This window comes from Pongo pygmaeus, chromosome 16, assembly GCF_028885625.2.
Source record: "Pongo pygmaeus isolate AG05252 chromosome 16, NHGRI_mPonPyg2-v2.0_pri, whole genome shotgun sequence".
NCBI classification, from domain to species: Eukaryota; Metazoa; Chordata; class Mammalia; order Primates; family Hominidae; genus Pongo; species Pongo pygmaeus.
In genome coordinates, this window is record NC_072389.2 from 73,664,130 (window position 1) to 73,687,327 (window position 23,198).

The 23,198-nt window shown below is 38.0% G+C and overlaps 1 protein-coding gene across 3 annotated transcripts in view; it reads left to right on the top strand.

Annotated features, from left to right (window-relative positions):
• The window catches only part of PIAS1 (protein inhibitor of activated STAT 1), a 129,795-nt gene extending 110,994 nt beyond the window's left edge, over positions 1-18,801 (top strand). For all 3 annotated transcript variants that reach the window (XM_054451157.2, XM_054451161.2, XM_054451160.2), the window contains exons 9-14: positions 4,484-4,644; positions 6,380-6,510; positions 7,219-7,399; positions 11,975-12,117; positions 14,410-14,447; positions 18,343-18,801. In XM_054451157.2, the coding sequence (XP_054307132.1) occupies positions 4,484-4,644; positions 6,380-6,510; positions 7,219-7,399; positions 11,975-12,117; positions 14,410-14,447; positions 18,343-18,636 (948 nt within the window). In that variant the 3' untranslated portion in view covers positions 18,637-18,801. The remainder of the gene's footprint in view (positions 1-4,483; positions 4,645-6,379; positions 6,511-7,218; positions 7,400-11,974; positions 12,118-14,409; positions 14,448-18,342) is intronic.
• Positions 18,802-23,198: the final 4,397 nt, after the last annotated feature.

Here is a 23,198-nt window from a genome sequence, read left to right on the forward strand (position 1 = left end):
GTAACTTGGCACCACCAACCAGATTGCTGTTTTGAAAATGTTTCTGAACTAAAGCAACATGGTATCTTGCCTAATGGTAATTTTTCTGTTATAATAACTACTTTGTTCTTTTGGCCTTTTTATCAGGTGCTTACGTAAGTCAAATCATAAAAAATTGGCTGGGCAGGTGGCTCACGCCTATAATGCCAGCACTTTGGGAGGCCAAGGTGTGCAGATCACTTGAGGCCAGGAGTTTGAGACCAATGTGGCCAACATGGCGAACCCCATCTCTACTAAAAATGCAAAAATTAGCCAGGCATGGTGGCACCTGCCTATAATCCCAGCCACTTGGGAGGCTGAGACAGGAGAATTGCTTGTGAGACTTTCTCAAAAAATAAAAAAATTAAAATTGAGTAGAAATGCAGTAAGGGAGTCTAATGAAGCTGTTTAATACTTTGTGAGCCCAGAGTAAAAGAATGACAGCTGAGGTTTGGGTGGGTCTCCTAGTGTACAAAGTGATTTAAAGCAAATATGTTTCTGTACTTTAATTAATACTAGTTATTTATTGAAAAGTTACTGTGTGTCAGGTACTATGTAGTAAACATAATTGAATCCCCACAATCATATTGTGTAGATCCCATTTTTATCCCCATTTTACAAAACTGAGCCTCTGAGTGATTAAGTAAAATAACATTCAGGATTCACACAGTAGGTAGGTAGTGGGGCCAGGATTCATTCTAACACCAGAACTCATACTCAGGCTGCACTATAAATGACTGAGTATGACCTGCATACCTTCCATGAGTGGTGCCTCCTGGAATTGCCCATCGTGCACAACTGAAGCCTTATCAGTGCACAGGACTGTCTTACTGCTGTATATTTCCAAGTATGGGGACAGGGAAATTAGTCCAACCTGTTTCTAGTAGGAGGAGACACACATAAATAAATAATATACAGTTGTGCATGCCTTAATGATGGGGATACCTTTTGAGAAATGCACTATTTAGGGGATTTTGTTGTTATTCACCAAAAGCATCATAGGTGTGCTTACACAAACCTAGATGGTATAGCTTACTACCTACCTTGGCCTATTGCTCCTAGGCTGCAAAACTGTACAGCATGTTACAAAACTGAATACTGTAGGCAGTTGTAACACAGTGCTAAGTATTTGTGTACCTAAACATAGAAAAGGTACAGTAAAAAGTATAAAAGATGAAAAATGGTACACCTGTATGGGGCACTTACTATGAATGAGCTTACAGGACTGGAAGTTGCTCCAAATAAGTCAGTGAGTGGTGAGCAAATGTGAAGGTCTAGGACATGACTTTACATCACTGTAGATTTTATAAACACTGTACACTTTGGCTACAATAAATTTAAAATATTTTTCTTTCTTCAATAATAAACCTTAGCTTACTGTAACTTTTTTTTTGAGACAGAGTCTCCCTCCATCACCCAGGCTGGAGTGCACTGGTGTGATCTTGGCTCACGGTAACCTCTGCCTCCCAGGCTCAAGCGATTCTCCTGCCTCAGCCTCCCAAGTAACTGGGATCCCAGACATGTGCCACCATGCCTGGCTAATTTTTGTCTTTTTAGTAGAGACAGAGTTGTGCCATGTTGGCCAGGTTGGTCTCAAACTCCTGATCTCAGGTGATCCTCCCTCCTCGGCCTCCCAAAGTGCTGGAATTACTGGCGTGAGCCACTGGACCTGGCCGCTGTAACTTTTTTATTTTATAAGCTTTTTATTTTTGTAACTTTTGACTCTTGTAATAACAACACTTAGCTTAAAACACAAGCACATTGTACAGATGTACAAAAATATTTTCTTTCTTTATATCCTTATTCTATAAGCTTTTTTCTATTTTTAACATTTTTTACTTTTATTTTCTACTTTCTAAACTTTTTTGTTAAAAACAAAGACACACACATTAGCCTAGGCCTACACAGGGTCTGGATGATCAGTATCACTACCTTCCACCTCCACATCTTGTCCCACTGGAAGGTCTTCAGTGGCAGTAACAGACATGGAGCTGTTCTCTCCTATGGTAACAGTGCCTTCTTCTGGAATACCTCATGAAGGACCTGCCTGAGGCTGTTTTACAGTTAACTTTTAAAATATATATAAGTAAAGGGAGTACACTCCAAAATAATGATAAAAAGTATAGTAAATACAGAAACCAGTAACATGGCTATTATCAGGTATTATGTACTGTACATAATTTGAAGACCTCCATCGTATATGCGGTTCATTGTTGACCAAAATGTTATGTGGTGCTTGATTGTAATCATACGCAGGAGTGTAGAGTTTGGGAGTACACAGAAGGGAGTTATCAGTTTTTACTCTAGGTCCCTCCAGGTTATACTTCTGATACTGTAAACTGGCATTGCTCTAGTCTCAATAAGTTTATAGCATGTTCAGTGTTCTATTTTTATTCATCATGGCTACATCTGGTTGAAGTAAGGAGGAAACAGTGTTAATTTAGAGAAAGTAAAAGAGGCCCAGAAGGGTTAAATGCCTTTCTTAGAGACACAGTAAATCATCGGTATCAAAGCAATTATTTTGGGCCCCAAATGACAGTTAATTTCCTGGTAGACTAGGAAATTGCACATTTCCCTGAAATTGATCTAAGCAAGCCAAGAATCTTTTCCTCGTTTAACTCATATTCTTTTCAAGCCTTTATAGTTTTCTTTCATATATATATATATATATATATATATATATATATAAATACTTTAAGTTCTATGGTACATGTGCACAATGTGCAGGTATACATGTGCCATGTTGGTTTGCTGTACCCATTAACTCGTCATTTACATTAGGTATTTTTCCTAATGCTATCCCTCCCCCAGCCCCCCACCCCATGACAGGCCCTGGTGTGTGATGTTCCCCGCCCTGTGTCCAAGTGTTCTCATTTCCCACCTACGAGTGAGAACATGCGATGTTTGGTTTTCTGTCCTTGTGATAGTTTGCTCAGAATGATGGTTTCCAGCTTCATCCAAGTCCCTGCAAAGGACATGAACTCATCTTTTTTTATGGCTGCATGGTATTCCATGGTGTATATGTGCCACATTTTCTTAATTCAGTCTATCATTGATGGACATTTGGGTTGGTTCCAAGTCTTTGCTATTGTGAATAGTGCCGCAATAAACATATGTGTCCAGTGTGTCTTTATAAGTAGCATGATTTATAATAATCCTTTGGGTATATACCCAGTAATGGGATGGCTGGGTCAAATGGTATTTCTGGTTCCAGATCCTTGAGGAATCGCCACATTGTCTTCCACAATGGTTGAACTAGTTTACAGTCCCACCAACAGTGTAAAAGCATTCCTATTTCTCCACATCCTCTCCAGCACAAGCGTTTATATTTTTGAAGTTCACAAATCTTTTCCTGGTACTTGGCAAATAATGTGGTTATTGAAAGTAGATAACTTCTCTACTGTATGGCCATTGGGGGATCTGGGGACTCTACAGTGGTACAAGCTGGCTTCCAGGGAATGAGATAGTGATATGGTACCTCCCTGTGCAGGTTTCTGGGTGGCTCCTCTGCCTTGGGCTAAAGCTAGCAGCTCAGGGACCAGATGAAGCAGATTTCCTCTTCCTGGATAGACTCAACCCGTGTCAGCTGAAGCAATATTTGCAGGACAAGAAGTCTCCTAACATGCTGGAGATGCTGGAGGTCCAGGGCTGTAGGCTGAATTGCTCGTGATGGTTCCCAGTGAGGAAGCAATGCAGAGTGTGTGCACCTGCCTTCCTCCTCAGAGCTGCCACTTGGCAATTATGCCAAACATCATGGGGAATGATCACTATTGATTCAGTTTTGTCCTGTAAACTACTCTCATTCATAGATAAGACTGATAGCAAATATCAATGCATCTCTGTATTGTGCAGTATTTAATAGGACATTATTTTCCCTAATCTCTAGTTAGGTGGTTCTTAAATTTTTTTTGGATCAAGGACTGCTTTAAGAATTTGAGGAAAGCTGGGCACAGTGGTGTGCACCTGTATCCCCAGCTACTCTGGAGGCTGAGGCAGGAGGATTGCTTGAGCCCAGGAGTTTGAGGCTGTAGTGTGCTACAATTGTGCCTGTGAATAAGAGTTGGCACTTCAACCTGGGCAATATAGCAAGACCCCATCTCTTTAAAAAAAAAAAACTGGTGAAAGCACTCTCTCCAGAAAAATGCACACACGAAATTTTGAATATAATTCAAGGGGTTTATGACCCTCTCCGCCAAAAGCTGATCTGTGAGCTGTGCATTATAGTAAATAACCCTTGTTGTAGACTTTCAATAGTCATTTTGTTTGATAGCCAAAGAAATACTGTAATTTTTTAACCTATGGATATTTCACAGGAAATGTGTTTAATGTTCTTCTACATTGATGAAAAGTAAACACTGTATGTTTTAAATCAGCATGCCTACCTGTTGTGTTCTAGGAAATTTTTGTCAAAGCTTAAATGTTGAATAGCAATTATCTAATATTTACTTTTTCTCCCTTTTTAAAGCTTGGTAAAATGCGGCTGACAATTCCGTGTCGGGCCCTTACATGTTCTCATCTACAATGTTTTGACGCAACTCTTTACATTCAGATGAATGAGAAAAAACCAACCTGGGTTTGTCCTGTCTGTGATAAGAAGGCTCCATATGAACACCTTATTATTGATGGGTATGTTACTTTAAGTGTTTTTGGTACCTTGAAATGACCATATATTATCTGGGTTTGTTACACATCAGATTTGGGATGAAAAATCTAAGTTATATATTTGTAGGATTTTTGTGAGTCTGCAAACCAATATTTTCAAAGTAATTTATTTCAAATTAGTGTTATTAATATTTTATCTTTTTAAATTGATGTTCCCTTGTTTTGAAAACGCATGTGTTACTGTCAGTGCCTCCTGGCATTTGTTGTTTAAAGCACTGGTGGTTTTAAGCTGGGTGTGCTTATACTTTTTCCTTTTCCTATCATTAGTCCATCCATCCCTAGATATGCAGACCATATTGGAACAAGAATGTATGGGGAAATTTGGGTTAACTCAGGTTCATCCAAAATTGGGCTTTTCAATAGAAGTTAGCCTGTTTCTGGAGATTAGATCCACCTTCAGTCATGGTCTTCTTTTTCTTTTTTGTCTTGCCCACCTATAGCATCACAAAACCAATTATTGCTTTTAAAACCCTTTGTTTTATCTATCCTACCAGGCATCTTGGAATGTTCCTCTAAATTTTCTCCTATTCTGCAGCCTCCTTTTCCCCCAGCTTCTTTCCACTAAACAAAAACAAATTGTGAAAAGGAGGACATCTCCTTAATTTTTTGCGGGATGGGGGTTAGAGACAGAGTCTTGCCATTTTGCCCAGGCTGATCTTGAATTCCTGGGCTCAAGTGATCCTCCTGCCTTGGCCTCCCAAAGTGCTGAGATTACAGGCATGTGAGCCACCGCACCCAGCTTCTACTTAATATTTCCTGTACTTTCTAGCAAAACACTTAAGGCGACTTACCTGTAGTATTTAAGAAAACATAGGAGCCTAAAGGTGGTAATATCAGAAATTAAGTATATTTAGCAATACAAGTATAACCTGGAGCTTGAAAGATGTCAGACCAGTCATGGGGAAGACAAACAAACAACATGTAACTTAAATGTTTTATGTTTAATTTTTCAGAAATGACGGTGATCACTTACTAGTAAATCAGAATTAAATAGTAATATTTTCCAACTTTAAATGTTACATAGCTTTAGGTTCTCCCATTTCTTGTTATAAAAGCCATGTACACACATACTCTTTTAAAGAAAAATTGGAAAACACAGGAAAATAAAAAGCTTTTTTCGGTATATAATTTTCCGATTTTTGTCTTTCCATAATTGTGATTGTACACTGTTAATAATTTTTGTCCTTTGGTTTCATTTAACATTATAACCTAAGAATTTGGCCATAATTAATTTTATGCTTTCTTTGTACATGTTTTTAAATGTCTGTCACGATATTTTATCAAAGAGATTTAACCTTTGATTACATATTATGTATTGCTTTAGTTTATCATATAAGACATGCTTATTGTGGGCAATTTATAATATGCAAAAAAGTATAAAGAAGAAAAATAAATACCCATGAAGGTATCACCCAGAGGTAACTACTGTCTATATACTACTCACACAGAATTTTATTTTTGAAATGAAGCTTTCTTTTGTTGACCTTTTCTCACTTTTTGTGAACATTTTCCCATATGATTAAAAATCTTTGAAAATGTCATTTTTCATGGTCACATGATATTTTCTTACATAAATGTGATATAAATTAGGCAGCTATATTCCTAGTTAGCACTAGATTTTAAGAATAAATATAACTTAAGTTGTTCAACCTTTATTTTCATTTAAAATATATTCTAAGGATGAATTGTTTTCTTATAGCTTGTTTATGGAAATCCTAAAGTACTGTACAGACTGTGATGAAATACAGTTTAAAGAGGATGGCACTTGGGCACCGATGAGATCGAAAAAGGAAGTACAAGAAGTTTCTGCCTCTTACAATGGAGTCGATGGTGAGTAGTTCTTCAGAAGGAAGGGGCAGTCTCCCTACTGTTGTAAGTCTGGTTTTCAATATTAAAATCCATATATTTTTAAAAATCACTGAGCAGTTTGTGGATAGCTTAATGATGCCTATTAACTTATTGATTAAATATTCAGAAGTAATAGAACTCCTTTTAAATTCACTTTTTTGCCAGCTTTAAAAAATTTACTGATATAAGATTTCAAAGTAATGTAATATAATTAGTCATTTATAAACTCATACTTTTGAAACTGTACCCTTTTTAAATTTTTAACAGATTTGGTACAGAGTAGTAAAGGTTCTTTTTTCATTTATTTATTTTTTCCTGGCTTTTAGTATGTTTTTGCTGTAAAGAGACTATGAGTTTTGAAAATGCTATCATCGTATTTAAGTATGTCAGATACTATACAGACAAAAATTAATATACCGTCTGTGCTCTCAAATTACTTTTCTTCTGAAGTGGACACAAGACACATTTTGATTGTTTGCTCTAATTCAGTAATTTATTATTTTGAAAAATAATTTACTATTATTAAATAATAGTTTTAAACTTAGAAGAACAGAGCCACTGTTGGTTTTCTACTCTCTGGCTCCAACAATATTGTGAATCTAAACTGTAACTGATAAACTATAGTGACACTGAGAAAAGAGAGATGTCATAGCTCTTCCCTTGCCTTGTATTTTAATCATTCCCATCTAGGATGCTTGAGCTCCACATTGGAGCATCAGGTAGCGTCTCACCACCAGTCCTCAAATAAAAACAAGAAAGTAGAAGTGATTGACCTAACCATAGACAGTTCATCTGATGAAGAGGAAGAAGAGCCATCTGCCAAGAGGACCTGTCCTTCCCTGTCTCCCACATCACCACTAAATAATAAAGGGTAAGTGCTGAGACATTAAAAAAAAGTAATCGTGAAAATTAACTTGGCAAATAGGGATTAAAGACTTGCCAAATAAAATGATTCTTGATTGTGAAACTTAACTTAGCAATCAAAGAATAGTTTGAATTTTTCCCAGGTTTGTAATACTCTGGAGGGATTGGGGTAACGCACCAAAAGGGTACTTGGATATAGTATTCTTCATATCAAAAGATGATTCTAGTACCGTGGTTCTCAAACTGTGGTGTACGTACATCACAATTATCTGAGAGCTTAATAAAATGCATACATTGCTCCCCCATGTCTGAGTCAGGAGTAGAGACTAAGAAAATTTGTCTTTCTAGGCCAGGCGTGGTGTCTCACGCCTGTAATCCTAGGACTTTGGGAGGCTGAGGCAGGTGGATTGTCCGAGCTCAGGAGTTTGAGACCAGCTTGGGCAACATGGTGAAACCTCGTCTCTACTAAAATACAAAAATTAGCCAAGCTTGGTGGCATGCGCCTGTAATCTCAGCTACTCTGGAGGGTGAGGCAGGAGAATCGCTTGAACCCAGGAGGTGGAGGTTGCAGTGAGCCAAGATCGCACCATTGCATTCCAGCCTGGGCAACAGAGCGAGAGTCTGTCTCAAAAGAAAAAAAAAAAAAAAAAAAAAAGAAAAGAAAATTTGTATTTCTAGTAAGTTCCCAGGTGATCCTGCTCCTGCTCACAGGATGTAGAACATTTGTTCAAACTGGAATGTATGCTGTAAAATTCACCCCCAAGTTGAATGTTTCAAGTGGAAAGCAGAGGAAGACCAATGATTTAAATCTGCTTCAAAATGTGAATGAGGCTGGCAGTGAATGACTTCTGTTGCAGTACACAACATTTCCCACTTTGCAGACTTTTCTCCCATATTTTCCATTAGTCTTATATCAATAACAGTGTACCTAGGTTATGCTTCAGTTCATGAAACATTGTTATCTACTTTGTATAAAACACCCTCAGCTAAGCATGGATGATAATAAAATGAGTAAGTACAGTCTTTAAAGGAGCTTAGCACTTTCTAGGGGGTGATAAAACAAGTAGCATACTCCACCTGTACTCTCAAAACAGGCTGTTAGTCCTGTAGACACATCAGGGATTCTGAGCAAGATTTCTAATTGTGCTGAAGCACAGTTGTAGCACACTAATTGTAAATCTAGAAATAGATATGTCCCTTTTTAGGTATAAAGCAGGAGAATCACATGGCCTGTTGTAACTGAGTAGAAGCTAACCAGAAACTCTTCCAGCAAGCAGTAGGGACTAAAGAAAGAATGTAGGAGAGAGAAGGAAAGTCCATAGATGGCATTGTTACAACACCAGATCAAGAGCAGGCATTTCTGTGCCTGGACAAATCATTTTCAGGTTTGACACTGTATGATGAGATTAAAGATTTCAGTCAGTTCGAGACTGGCCTGGGCAACATGGTAAAACCCTGTCTCTACCAAAAAATTAGCTGGGTATGGCGCTGTGTGCCTGTTGTCCCAACTACTCGGAGGGCTGAGGTGGGAGGATCACTTGAACCTGGGAGGTGGAGGTTGCAGTGAGCTAAGATCGTGCCACTGCACTCCAACCTGGGTGATAGAATGAGACCCCCTCCCCCCCCAAAAAATAAGATTTCAATCAAACATATTTCACACATTGGTATTTTCATTCTAGAGTAGTCTGTCTTGGCATACAGACAGAAACAAAGACATTAAAAACAGTATCATCATTCTAAACAAAGTTAATAATTTAAGCACAAATCCTACTCTTATGAACATGACCTGATAAAAGCCTTGATGATATAAAAGCTTTGATAAAAGCTTAATGGCTATAACCCAGCAAGCCTGACCTTGTTATTACACCAATGTATTTTATGTCTGAGTAGGAGAAAAGGAAAAGTCACATTACCTAAAGTTAGAACAAGTATCTATAGAATTTCAATTCCAAGATATTTTATAAATATCAAACCATAGTATGACCAAATACACATTGTCGTGTGATTTTTTAAGTGCTATAATCACAATTTTAAAAGATATTTCATAAATCTCTGGATAGATAAATACTTTTGGGCTAAATGCATCATAATATATATATTTGTTCTTTTCTTTAGACTATTAATAGTCATATGTATTTATGTAAACTATGCAATAGTATTACTGACTATATGTTTTTTCTTTAAAGAAAACATTTGAGTGTTTAGGAATCTAATATTTCTTTGGATATTTACTTTGCTCTTTCTCCAAAAATATTTGGAGAAAATAAAATAAATAATGTTTATTATGTTTGGAAAATTACATTAGATGCATTAACTACTTCCTGAATTTCCCAGTGACTAATTGAACCCAGATATAGTATTTGCAAATGCCAGACATGTCTCTATCTGCAGATAAAAACAAGAAACTTGAAAGTTTACATCCTTAGAAGGAGAATAACACCGTAATCAACACTAGTAGCCATTTTATAATAATGACTAGTTGGTAACTGGAAACCTCAGTACAGCATATTGTGTTTGTTATTGTGCAGTATAAAGGTTGAAATGCATTTCAAAACATTATCACAAATTGAAAGAAAAGCATGCAGCCAGGAATTAGAGGCAAACACTAAATGTAAAACATTTTGTTGTCTTTAGCCACTGAGTGCTTAATGTTCATCCAGAAATTGTCTATGCTGTTTGAGATGTTTTCAAAGACTAGCATTTTAAATCGTCTCTTATAATCTCTTAGACATTGTGAGAAGGCTCAGCTAATGGTAAATGGTACTTTTTCTAGATATAAGAGGTTTAACAAAGTTTCCATTAGATGAAACATTTTTATGAGGCAGACGAGAGTGTGTTTTATGCTTCATATCCCATTCATTAAAATGTGGTAGATGGTCATAACTGGAACTCTATTCCTAGAAATCCAACCTTGTCATCTTTTGAAATGTTCTTTTTTTTTTTTTTTTCTGAGGCAGAGTTTCACTCTTATCGCCCAGGCTGGAGTGCAGTGGCGCCATCTCGGCTCACCACACCCTCCGCCTCCTGGGTTCAAGTGATTCTCCTGCCTCAGCCTCCCGAGTAGCCAGGATTACAGGCATGCGCCACCACGCCCGGCTAATTTTTTGTATTTTTTAGTAGAGACGGGGTTTCTCCCTGTTGGTGAGGCTGGTCTCAAACTCCCAACCTCAGGTGATCCACGCGCCTTGGCCTCCCAAAGTGTTGGGATTACAGGCGTGAGCCACCACGCCCGGCCCTCTTTTGAAATATTCTATACCACTGAAATTGCATCCCCATGCCCCAAGTACTTTACATGAAGCATTAAAAGCAAAAGACAGCCTCTTTATTGCTTCCTTTCTCTTTATTTTCTATAACACATATACCTTCAGCCTCTTGTATTGTTGGGGTAACATATAACCCTTATGTTTCCTTCCAAGAGGACTACTATAATTCTTTTTCTTTTCAAAATTAGTTTTGTTTTTGTTTTTGTTTTGTTTTGAGACAGGCTCTTGCTCTGTCACCCAGGCTTGAGTGCAGTGGTGCAGTCACGGCTCATGCAGCCTCAACCCCCCGGGCTCAAGCAGTCCTCTCACCTGTCTCCCAAGTAGCTGAGACTACAGATACGTGCCACCAGGCCTGGCTAAGTTTTTTAATTTTTCGTGGAGACAGGGTCTCCCTATATTGCCCAGGCTGGGCAACTTCTAGGCTGAAACTATGCTTCTGCCTCAGTCTCTCAAAGTGTGGGGATTACAGGAATGAGCCACCATGCCTGGCCCCAAAATTAGTTAAATTATTATTTTTTCTTTCCTCTCCTTTTTGCCTTTCCCTTAATTGTTAGTAAATTTAAAAAAAAAAAAAAAAAGCTACTCAGCTATTTAAACTTTTCACTGTTTCTTAGAGTCCTAATTCTTGTTTTATGTTTTTTTTCCAGTTATACTGTTCTCTCTTTAAAAACTCTCCACTACCTATTCATTTTGGAGTATTTCTTCTTGTTTCACTACATTCATTAGATTCAGCAGGGCTTTTATGCAAACAATGTGCTGATAACTGTACGGGGCATTGGGTATACTAAACAATACCCAGTTTTTGCCCTCCTAAAGATTACAATCTGAGGGGCCAGCTGGTAACTCTGAACCACTCAGATTGCTTCATTCCCTCTGTCTTATTATATGTATTTTCTTTGCTAGGGCATACGTATGCGTCTTACTAGCCAGTACTCTAGTGTTGTTTTAAAAGGGTTTCCGACTTTCATTTGATGTAGGTATCTTTCACTCATATCCTGTTAAAGTGGCTCAACAGTACCTTTCTTTGTCTTGCATTCTGAAAGCATAGGTGATGATATTCCAAAGGCAATGTGAGGTTTGTGAATGTTGGATACCATTGCATCTGTCCATTTCTTCCTGTGGCTTCTGTTAAATGCTATTATGTATACAGATTGTTTTTTCATAATTGTGTATAATCTAAATTATACATTGCTTTGCTTGGTTTTGTTCTTATTTCCAGCACAAAACCTAGGGTTCATTGGGAGATACAACCCTTTTTTTTGTTAACCTTGAGAGTTTAACTGGCTAATGAAAACTATGCCAATCTTTCCTTCTTCCAGCATTTTAAGTCTTCCACATCAAGCATCTCCAGTATCCCGCACCCCAAGCCTTCCTGCTGTAGACACAAGCTACATTAATACCTCCCTCATCCAAGACTATAGGCATCCTTTCCACATGACACCCATGCCTTACGACTTACAAGGTGAGTCACTGGTTCTTCTGTATTGTCACATAGCATTATGAATGCCTTTGATCTATATAGTTCTCTTTTAGGTGAATCTAAGGAAGAACTGGAAGACTGAGCCAACAGGGCCTTGGACCCAGGGAACTGAGAGAAATAATATGCCGTCGTTATAAATACTGACCCAGTTCCTTGATTTTACTGTCATCAGTAGTCAGTGTTTTACTCCCAGTGGTAAAACTAGTGCAATAATCTTTAGTTTTTGTGAGCTACTAAGTACTCTGCAAATTGTTTTTGAATGACTGCTAGTATGTGGGTTTGAATTTTGGTATCTATGAACATTATTTTTTTTTGCTGTGGGGGACGGAGTCTCGCTCTGTTGCCTGGGCTGGAGTGCGGTGGCGCAATCTAAGCTCACTACAACCTCCGCCTCCCAGGTTCAAACAATTCTCCTGCCTCAGCTTCCCAACCGAGTAGCTGGGATTATAGGCGCCCACTACCACACTGGGCTAATTTTTTGTATTTTTAGTAGAGACAGGGTTTCACTGTTTTGGTCAGGCTGGTCTCAAACTCCTGACCTCGTGATCCTCCTGCCTCGGCCTCCCAAAGTGCTAGGATTACAGGTGTGAGCCACCACGCCCAGCCCTATGAACATTATTTATTGTACCCTGACTTTAGTTGTAATGCAACAGGCATTGTGGGTAACTATGTTGTATTATGTTTTAGATAATGGTGAGTTGAGACATTTGAAAGTTTTAGTTTTTATTCTAATGAATTTGATCCTTCTTAAAAAAAATTTTTTTTTAATTTTGTGGGTACATACTAGGTGTATACATTTATCTGATCCTTTTTAAAAGCTGTTTGAAATGTCAGTATGTTCATTTGTATATTTTGAGTTCATAATAATCATATTATCAAAAAGAATTGTTTTTATATATCTTTGTAGCATAATAATTTGAATATTAGTCATATAATCTAAGAACTTTTTTTAATTAAAAAAGCCATATATGCTCATTGTAGAAAATTCAACACAGAAACATAAAGTGAAAGTTTCCCTCTACCTATCCCCCAACCCCACTTCCTGGAAGTTACAGCTACTCTTTTTGTGTATGTGTGTGTGAGACGGAGTTTTGCTCTTATTGCTCAGGCTGGAGTGCAATGGCGCGATCTCAGCTCACCGCAACCTCTGCCTCCCGGGTTCAAGCAATTCTCCTGCCTCAGCCTTCCAAGTAGCTGGGATTACAGGCACGTGCCACCATGCCTGGCTAATTTTGTATTTTTAGTAGAGACGGGGTTTCACCATGTTGGTCAGGCTGGTCTCAAACTCCCGACCTCAGGTGATTCGCCTGCCTTCGCTTCCCAAAGTGCTGGGATTACAGGCGTGAGCCACCACAGCCAGCCGGTTACAGCTGCTCTTAACAGTTGGTTAGATATCTTTCTATACCTTTTTTTCTACGTGTATGAAACGCACTGTCACTATCAAGAACAACAGTGCTATGCATTTTGTAAGCCTTCATGTTGTAATCGGTTATAATGTAGACAGTGAGTAGAGGCCCAGAGTATCTGTGGTGTTGTAATTATCTATAGCTGTGTGTTTTACTTTTCCCCAAGTTTAGATATCATAATGAAGCATTTAATTCATGCTTGTTTACTTGCTCTTCATTGCATTACACATTGGGTGATCTAGAAAAGAATGTTAATTGGAAGGGGCCTCCTTGCAGTGAATCCTCAGCAGCCAGGTATCAGAGCTATTCCTTCTTATGTAATAGTAGCCAGTTTTCAGGCACTCAAACCTCTTCTCCCCTCATGCCACTGCAGTCTGTCGGTTGAATCTGATAGCAAATGAGCAAATTTAAGAAAGAGAAAAATCAATACTACAACTTACTTAACCTCTTTCAACTTCAAACTTTCTCACCTGCAAAATGAGGGCAAAACTAATTACATACCTCATGAAGTGCTTGTGAGGAGTAACTTAGAGCAGATTGAAAGTTTCCTTAAGAGGAGTCGAGAGCATTTGTTAAAAGTACTATGCCAGTTTAAGGATCAGTGTTAGATCTGACAGAGTAGTAATGGCCCCAGTCCCCCAAATGGGGTCACAGAGAAGACAAATCATTGCCAAAGTTTAGTTTTCAGCCTTAGTAATCTAAAGAAGGGAGAGACATAAAACATGTAGCTTAACTCTTCATGTTTAAATAAAATTCTGAGTGACATAGCATTTAAGACTTGTATTTGTTTTTGAAGTATTGGGGCATTTGGAAGAGTTTTTCCTTCTTTTTTTTTTTTTTTTAACTGAAATAATTTTTTCTTCCACAGGATTAGATTTCTTTCCTTTCTTATCAGGAGACAATCAGGTATGTTATGAAAAATTTACTATTATTTTAATTGTGCATTAAAAATACAGTCATGCACCGCATAATGACATTTTGGTCAATGGCAGGCCATATATGCATTCCATAAGATGGTAATGGAGCTGAAAAATTCCTACATCAATTATAGCCATGGTAACATTGTAGCACAAGGCATTACTCACATGTTTATGGTGTTGCTGGTGTGAACAAACCTATGCTGTCAGTCATGTAAAAGTATCACACATGTAATTATGTACAATATAATAATAAACAACTATGTTGCTGGTTTGTGCATTTACTATATTTTTTATTGTTATTTTAGAGTGTACCTCTACTTTTTTTCTTAAAGTTTGCTGTAAAACAGTGTGCCATGTTATTCCAGGACAGCCTCATATATCCCAGTTTGCCCCATCTCTTGATTGCATCATTTCCTCTTGTGCTTGATTAAAATCTTGTCTTGTTTTGTTCATCATGGCCCCTAAGCATACAAAATCCACAGCTAATGTTGCCAGTAAGAGGCCACATCAAGTGACTGACATGGAAAAAAATTAAGTGATTAAGGACGATGAAAGTGGAAGATCAGTGATAGTTATTGCTCACCAGTCAGGCAGTCCCATTCTACCATAGCTACAGTCTTAAAGAACAAGAACAAAGTGATAGAAGCTGTTAAAGGATCTGCTTCGTTCAAGGCAACAAGACTAACAAAAATTTGAGAAGGGCCTGTATCAGATATGGAGAAACTTGTAGTGACCTGGATTGAAGACCAGACACAGGAACATATCCCTCTCAGCACCATAATGATCATGGCCAAAGCAAAAAGTTTGTTTGCAATACTTAAAGAAAAGACTGGACCCAACTACAGTGTTAAATGTACTGCTAGCTCTGGGTGATTTAAACGATTGAAGAATCATTATTCATTATGTAATATCAAAGTGAGTGGAGAGTCTGCAAATGCAGATGTGAAGGCAACTGAAGAATTTTTGGAAACTCTAGATAAGCTGATTATGAAGGAAGATTACTTGCCAGACAAATTTTCAATATGCATGAAACCTTCCTATTCTGGAAATAAATGCCTGAAAGGACTTTCATCCATAAAGAAGCCAAGTCAGTGCTAGGTTTCAAGGCATTTAAGGACTAGATAACAGTCTTGCTTGGGGTGTATTGCAGGCTACAAATTGAAACCCTTTGTGATCTGGCACAGTGAGAACTCCAGAGCCTTCAAGCATGTCAGCAAGCACACACTGCCCGTGTACTACAGGAGCAATAAGAAGTCATCAATGACCCAGCTCTTCTTCCAGGATGTCCTCCCGAATTGCTATGCCGCAAAATGGAAAAGTACTGTTTAGAGAGTAACATACTTTTCAAGATTATGATTTTTGTTGTTAATGCTCCCACACATCCTCATTTGATTGGTGATCTTCATCCCAATATCAAAGTGTTGTGTGTCCTTCCATATACCACCTCTTTGATCCAACCAGTGAATCAAGGAGTTGTAGCAGTTTTTAAGGCCTGTTAAAAGATCCTGAGGAGGATCTTTGCCCAGGCTATTGCTGCAACTGAAAAACACTGAGAAGACACTGATGCAATTCTGGAAGGTTTACAACAGCTATGACTGCATCAAGAACCTTGCTTGGGCATGGACTGATGTCACCAAGGAGTATATGAATGACATCTGGAAGACACTGAAGAAGTTTGTTCATGACTTCAAAGAATCTGCTAAGGATGAAGAGGTTGCAGAAATGGACAAGGCTGTGGTTGACATGGCAAACAACTTTAACCTAGATGTAGATGAGGATGACATTGAGAAGCTCCTAGAGGTGGTTCCTGAGGAATTGACTAATGAGGAGCTGTTGGAACTGGAACAGGAACACGTAGCTGAAGAAGGTGCAAGAGAAAAGGAAACTGCAGGAGACAAAAAGGAAGAACCTCCAAGAAAATTCATAGTGAAAGGTTTAGCAGAAACTTTTGCAGACCTCAACAAGTTCCTTAAAAAATTTAAAAACATGGGCCCTGGCCGGGCGCCGTGGCTCACACCTATAATCCCAGCACTTTGGGAGGCCAAAGTGGGTGGATCATGAGGTCAGGAGTTCGAGACCAGCCTGACCAACATGGTGAAACCCCGTCTCTACTAAAAATACAAAAATTAGCTGGGCGTGGTGGTGCACACCTGTAATCCCAGCTACTTGGGAGGCTGAGGCAGAAGAATCACTTGAACCTGGGAGGCGGAGGTTGCAGTGAGCCGAGATTGCGTGCACCACTGCACTCCAACCTGGGCGGCAGAGCGAGACTCCATCTCAAAAAAAAAAAAAGCAAAAAAAAAAAAATGGGCCCTAACAATGAAAGGTTTTCATTAAATAGAGAGGAATGTTTATGGTACATTATCTACTTACAAGCAAATCTGTGATAAAAAAGAAAGAAACTAAGCCAAACACCATGGACATATTTCTGAAAAGAGTGACACCTCCTTAAGAAGAGCCTCAGGCAGGTCCTTCAGTGAGTGTTCCAGAAGATTGTTGTCATAGCAAATGACAGCTCCATGCGTGCTATTTTCCCTGAAGACCATGCAGTGGGACAAGCTGTGCAGGTGGAAGACAGTGACATCGATGACCCTGATGTCCCTGTGTAGGCCTAGGCTAATGTGTTGTGTGTGTCTTCATTTTTAACAAAAAAGTTAAAAAGTAAAAAATATTTTTAAATGTTAAAAATAGAGACTTACAGAATAAGGATATAAAGAAGGAAATATTTTTGTTCAGCTGTACAATGTACTTGTGTTTTAAATTAAGTGTTGTTATAAGAGTCAGTTTTAAAAAATTAAAGTTTATAAAGTAAAATTAGTTAGCTAATGTTAATTTATTATTGAAGAAAGAAAAATATTTTTAACACATTTAGTGTGGCCATAGTGTACAGTGTTATAAAGTCTACAGTAGTGTACAATAATGTCCTAAGCCTCACATTCACTCACCATTCACTCACCATTCACTCACTGGCTCACCCAGAGCAACTTCCAGTACTGCAGGCTCCATTCATGGTAAGTGCCCTACACAGGTGTATCATTTTTTAATCTTTTATACCATAGTTTTACTGTACCTTTTCTATGTTTAGATACACACATACTTAGCATTGTGTTACAATTGCCTATGGCATTCAGCACAGTAACATGCTGTACAGGTTTGTAGCCTGGGAGCAGTCGGCCAGACCACACAGCCTAGGTGTGTAGTAGGCTCTACCGTCTAGGTTTGTGCAAGCACACTCTGTGATGTTTGCACAACCACAAAACCGCCTAATGATGCATTTCTCAAAACACATCCGTGTCGTTAAGCGACGCATGACTGTATTTAAAAGTATAATGTGTAGCCGAGAGAAAGATAAATTTCCTTGGAAGTCTTAGAGTAATCATACCCATTATCATTATGGCTTTAAAATTTAAATAAAAATTCTTACTTTCAGTGGTGCCTGAGTGTATAATAAGAACAGTGTCTGTTGGTTTCCAGTACTGTTTTATAAAGAAACAGGGCAGTGAGTCATATTGACTGATAGATTTCTTGGCTGAGTATCTCCTTACTAGCAAGAACGTGGACTGTCTGCCCCTCCTGCTGCTTCTGAGCATATGCTTCTTGGGAAATAGAATTGGTAATTGCTTGCAATACAAACTAAAACAAAAAACAATAAAATTTTTATTTTGTTTTTCCTCCAGTTTCAGATACAAAAATGTCTTCTCAGGATCAATGCTCCAGTCCTTACATAAGGCCATTTGATTTTGCAAAATGTCTTAGTAAATATTTCAGAAACCCTAGATACTCAGGCTATCTTAAATTTAGGGCTGTGTTCTGCTGAGGAGAAAATGTATTAATTTGGAAGTATAATTAACATTTTTGTGTCTTTTGTTTCCCCTCCCTAGCATTACAACACCTCCTTGCTTGCCGCTGCAGCAGCAGCAGTTTCAGATGATCAAGACCTCCTGCACTCGTCTCGGTTTTTCCCGTATACCTCCTCACAGATGTTTCTTGATCAGTTAAGTGCAGGAGGCAGTACTTCTCTGCCAACCACCAATGGAAGCAGTAGTGGCAGTAACAGCAGCCTGGTTTCTTCCAACAGCCTAAGGGAGAGCCATAGCCACACTGTCACAAACAGGAGCAGCACGGACACGGCATCCATCTTTGGCATCATACCAGACATTATTTCATTGGACTGATTCCCAGGCCCTGCTGCTCCCATCCCCACCCCAGATCAAATGAACTTGGCAGAAAGAAGAGAACTTTGTGCTCTGTTTTACCTTACTCTGTTTAGAAAAGTATACAAGCGTGTTTTTTTTCCTTTTTTTAGGGAAAAAATTAAAAGAAATGTACAGAGAACAAAACTATATTTTCAGTTTTACTTTTGTATATAAATCTAAGATTGCCTGTGTGATAAAACACTTGTTTAAAAAAAAAGGAAAGAAAAGAAAAAAGAAAAGCACCCACAAACCACCTTCAGTTCATTTTTTTCTGGATTCTGAAGATTTTCCATCATTTGTCCTATGGTTTTGGTTTTATTTGACTTCAATGGCATTATTTTATTTGCAATAACAGAAAAGGAATTGCATGTATGAAGTTTTCAATCGTGGGCTTTTCTTTGTTGTGGGGAGGGGGTTGGGGGATAGTTTGATTTCCATTTTCTGAAAACGACAGACTTGGATTCTGTTTGTGTGTGCATATTTTATCCAGCCTTAAGTTATAAAGCTCATCTGTCCCGCTGCATTCCCTGTGTATTTTCAGGACATGGCTCGTGGGTGTGTGTGTTCATTGTGTGCGTCTGTACGTATTTTTCTGTCATCACTGTTCCCTCTCCTCCCGAGTGTGCATTCAGTTAAATATAATCAGTTGCTTGCTTCTTTCAAAGTGCTTTGAAGGTCTTGAACTCACGTGTGAGCATCTTTATCAACTATCCCAATTGCATGTTCTCCATCACATATTCTCTTATTTGCTCTGTACCCCCTGAGAATATGTTTTAGAGATAGTGGAATAAAGCTGTCTGGGTAAGGAGTAGGCTTAGCCGACCTATGAATAATACACTTTAGTCTAGTTCTTTATTCTAAATCTGGATTGCCAGTATTGTGTATTTAAACCAAGTCTGTGAATACCTGCTTTTTTTGGCCACAGAGTAACAAGTTTTCATGTAAGATCTTCATACCAAAGTAGGAAGTAAAAATAGCGTAGAAAGCCCTGTCAGGTGTTTTGTGCAGCTGACAGAGGTAATGTTACATCACCTAAAGAAAGATACACGGTCAGTTATCCTAAAAATAAATTGTTTGGAAAGTACAATGCACCACATTTTTGTAGAAGTCTACTATTTGATAAACAGTTGAAATTCAAGATGTGTTTGACCCTTAGTCATTTTTACTCTTTGGTTCTGAGTATACCTATTTTCTTAGCGTATCTACCTTGTTTATCTTTTTCTTCACCTTTTAACAAGTATGACATAGGAAAGTCATTTTTTAAAGAATTCATGGATCAGTCTGATCTACTCTTATTCATAATGGAACATGTAAATATACTGAAAACTGTTTTTCAGGAGAGAAATATGAGTTGGAGGGAAGGAAAAGTGGTTCTACTTACGTTCCAAAATCCTCATCAGAGAAGGTATGATGTTCTCAGGTGTGGAAAATATTTTTTAGTTGATTGAGAATGCAGGTTTAACAGAAAAGATAAAGAAGGGGCATAATGATTGCTGGTTTTCCAGACTGGATTTTCCTACCGCATCTGTTAATGTTCTCAGAGTTGATGAAGGACCACCTTTGTGTATACACTTGTAGTTTTAAACCTTGCATTGGTAACAAAATGATCAACTTTAATCCAGATAGAATTCAAGATGGCTGTACTTCAGTTGTATGATAAAATTAATGGTTCTCATGACTGTGTGGCATCTAAAAATAATGTTTTTATAGCATCTCTCTGCCACTAAATTGTTGACTTGAATTTTGGAGAAAAAAAAAAGTTGGTGTTGATATGTATATGTGTGTGTGTATATATGTATTTATAAACAAGTGTGTTTGAGTAACAAGTGAGTTTCATAGTCTTCCCCTACGCATGTGTATTCCACACACAAATGGCTGAGTTATAGTCATAAAACAATTTGCAATAAAAAACAAAACAAAACAGATTGTCAGTTAACCAGGAAACAGTTAATGTTTTTTAATGAATCTGGCATTATAGTGAGCAAATGTCGTATTAATTTAGGCTAATTTCTAATAGTACCATAATTTGTGTCTAAATTTCTATTGGGGTAGGAATTACTAAAATCGTGGGGAGTTTTTTTCTGATTTTTACATTGCTTTAGGAAACATTTTTACTAATTCAGCTGTCTTAGGTAAAATGAAAAGTTTTCTTCCTGTTTTTTTAATGTGTCATTGTTAGTGGTCTCAAAATTCTGATCAGTAACTTTGTGTATGATGCTGAATTACAAACTGATCCAGTTGAAAACGTATCCCTCTACTTTCTTCAGTCCAGTTGTAGAAAAGGTTAATTTCCCTCAGTGTCCCACATTATACCAACCTAAGAGAAGAACAGGTAATAGGGAGAAATAAACATATGGTGGTTTCAGTGGTTTTGGTCATGTGTCCACAGGAGAAACTAACCATTCAGTTGTCTTAATTTTAGTTCGTTCCACCCTGTGAGGAGTTTGTTTCCATCAGTTGTTGACTTTCCAAAATGTTGCATTAAGTAATAGTTGTCACTGTGTTGGTCTCATGGTCAATATCAATCAATCACACTTTCATGATCTCCTGTACTATGTCTGTAACTCACTCCTAAGTTTAAAGAAAAGCACAGTCACTTCATCTCTCTTCTTAGCCTACCCTCACTCCCCAGCCCATCCCAACATTGACATGCTATCTGTGGACAAGTAGCAGTTCTCAGAATCTAGTCAAGTTGCCATCACCCCCCTTGCCTTGGCCATTCATAGTAGGTATGCATATGTTTGTTTCTGTACAGTACTGTGTGTGTGTATATATATATACATCTGTATGCACACATCTTTGATAAAATAGCTATTTGACTAGCAGGGTTAAAGTGGCTTTTAATTACTTCGTGAGCGTTATTGGATACATCTTAAAAAAAAAAAATCTGAACCAGAACCGTGCCACACTTGGTTGACTATTTATTTTTTGAGCATTAAAATTGCTTAACTAATTATTTAGACATTATCACAATTCTGTATCTTTACTGACTTAGGAAAGATTCACGTAAGCTCTGAAAAATCTGATTCCTTGGCAGATTTTCCTTTGAGGCAAGTGTCTGAAATGGAATGAAAATATATCCTAACTCTAAATTAATGTGGAAAGAGCATTTTTTTAAAACAATTTCAATTTTAAATACATAAAACTTTCAAGATCTTCAGGACTTTTTAAAGCACATTTGAAATTATTTTAGTAAGAATTTTGTTTTATCAATATATGTTGAATTCTGTTTTTTAATTAAACACAAAGCTTAGATTTCAGAAAGAGAGAGGGAAAATAGCTGGTGGTCCCAGAGTGTGCTGCTGTTAATTGTTTAACAAAGGGGAAAATGTATATAAACAGATAAAGTTACCATAAATTCCATGAACTTAAATCTGTGATTCATTGCCTTAAAACTTTCTCTCTTAGAATTTCCATACCGCATGCCAAACCAGTAAAATGGCTTTTAAAAATGTATAGTAGACAATGTCAGTTTGTATAAAAGTACCAAGTGAAAATATTTATTACATGCATTGGAAAAAAATTGTTTACCTATTGAATGTTACCTGTTTATGTAGAGCTCTTTAGATGTAATAAAAGAAAAGCCTTCAGTTAATTTGTCTTCTGTAAAATAACACTGCTGGATGTTCAAGGGGACAATCCCTATGAGACAAGTGATAATGGTTTGTGCTTCCAAAGCACCTTTCATCCAGAGATTTCAAAGCATGACAAGTAACTAATTTTCCTGCAGCATGCTTTGAGGTAAGTAATGAATATATAGCCATCATTTCCCTTTCTTGTTGAAATATGGCTAACTCTTTAATAAATCACAGCATCTGTTCAGTATCTGCAGTTTGAATGCTAAGAGCACCGTGGCCTTCTTGTAAACAACACTAGGTGCCAGAGAAACCAGCTGGAATTTCAGGAATGAGCTTGAAACCAGGACAGGAGTAAGAACAGCCCTTCCTCGGGTAGAGGTTTGAATCAAACACTTAACAGGATCTTAGACTCTGGACCACTGAATCCTTTAATGAGCAGGGAGTCCGTGAAGAGGAGCCCCAGGTTCTAATGACCATTCCACACCAACTGTGTGTTTTTGGCAAGTTATACTTCAGATTCCTGTTAGGCAAATGAGATTCATAAAACTTGCTTTAAAACCATACTGGGACTATTCAGTGATAAATATAGACATAGAAAAGCTTTGACGGAAAGTACCCTCATTTATTATAGCCAGAACTTGCTCTTCCTGTCCCATCTAAATCATTGGTATCTATCTCCCATCTAATCTTTGGTATTCCAGGTTGGCTGTGCAGGATTTACTTCCTAATGTCCATGACTGGAGCTCAAAAGAAGTGTGGGCCTAGGACCTTTGAGCTTTGCCTGAAAGTGACAGCAGTTCTCTCGGCGGGGCCAGCATCTAACCGGCCCTCTGGTGGATTTACCATGAAGGTAATGAAGTTTAAGCACCAGGACCCTTCACTTGTTCTGGTCCTAGGAGCAGCCCCAGAAATTCTGCATTTCTGTTTTTGTATTCTTAAGGCAGCCAAATCTTGTAAACCTCA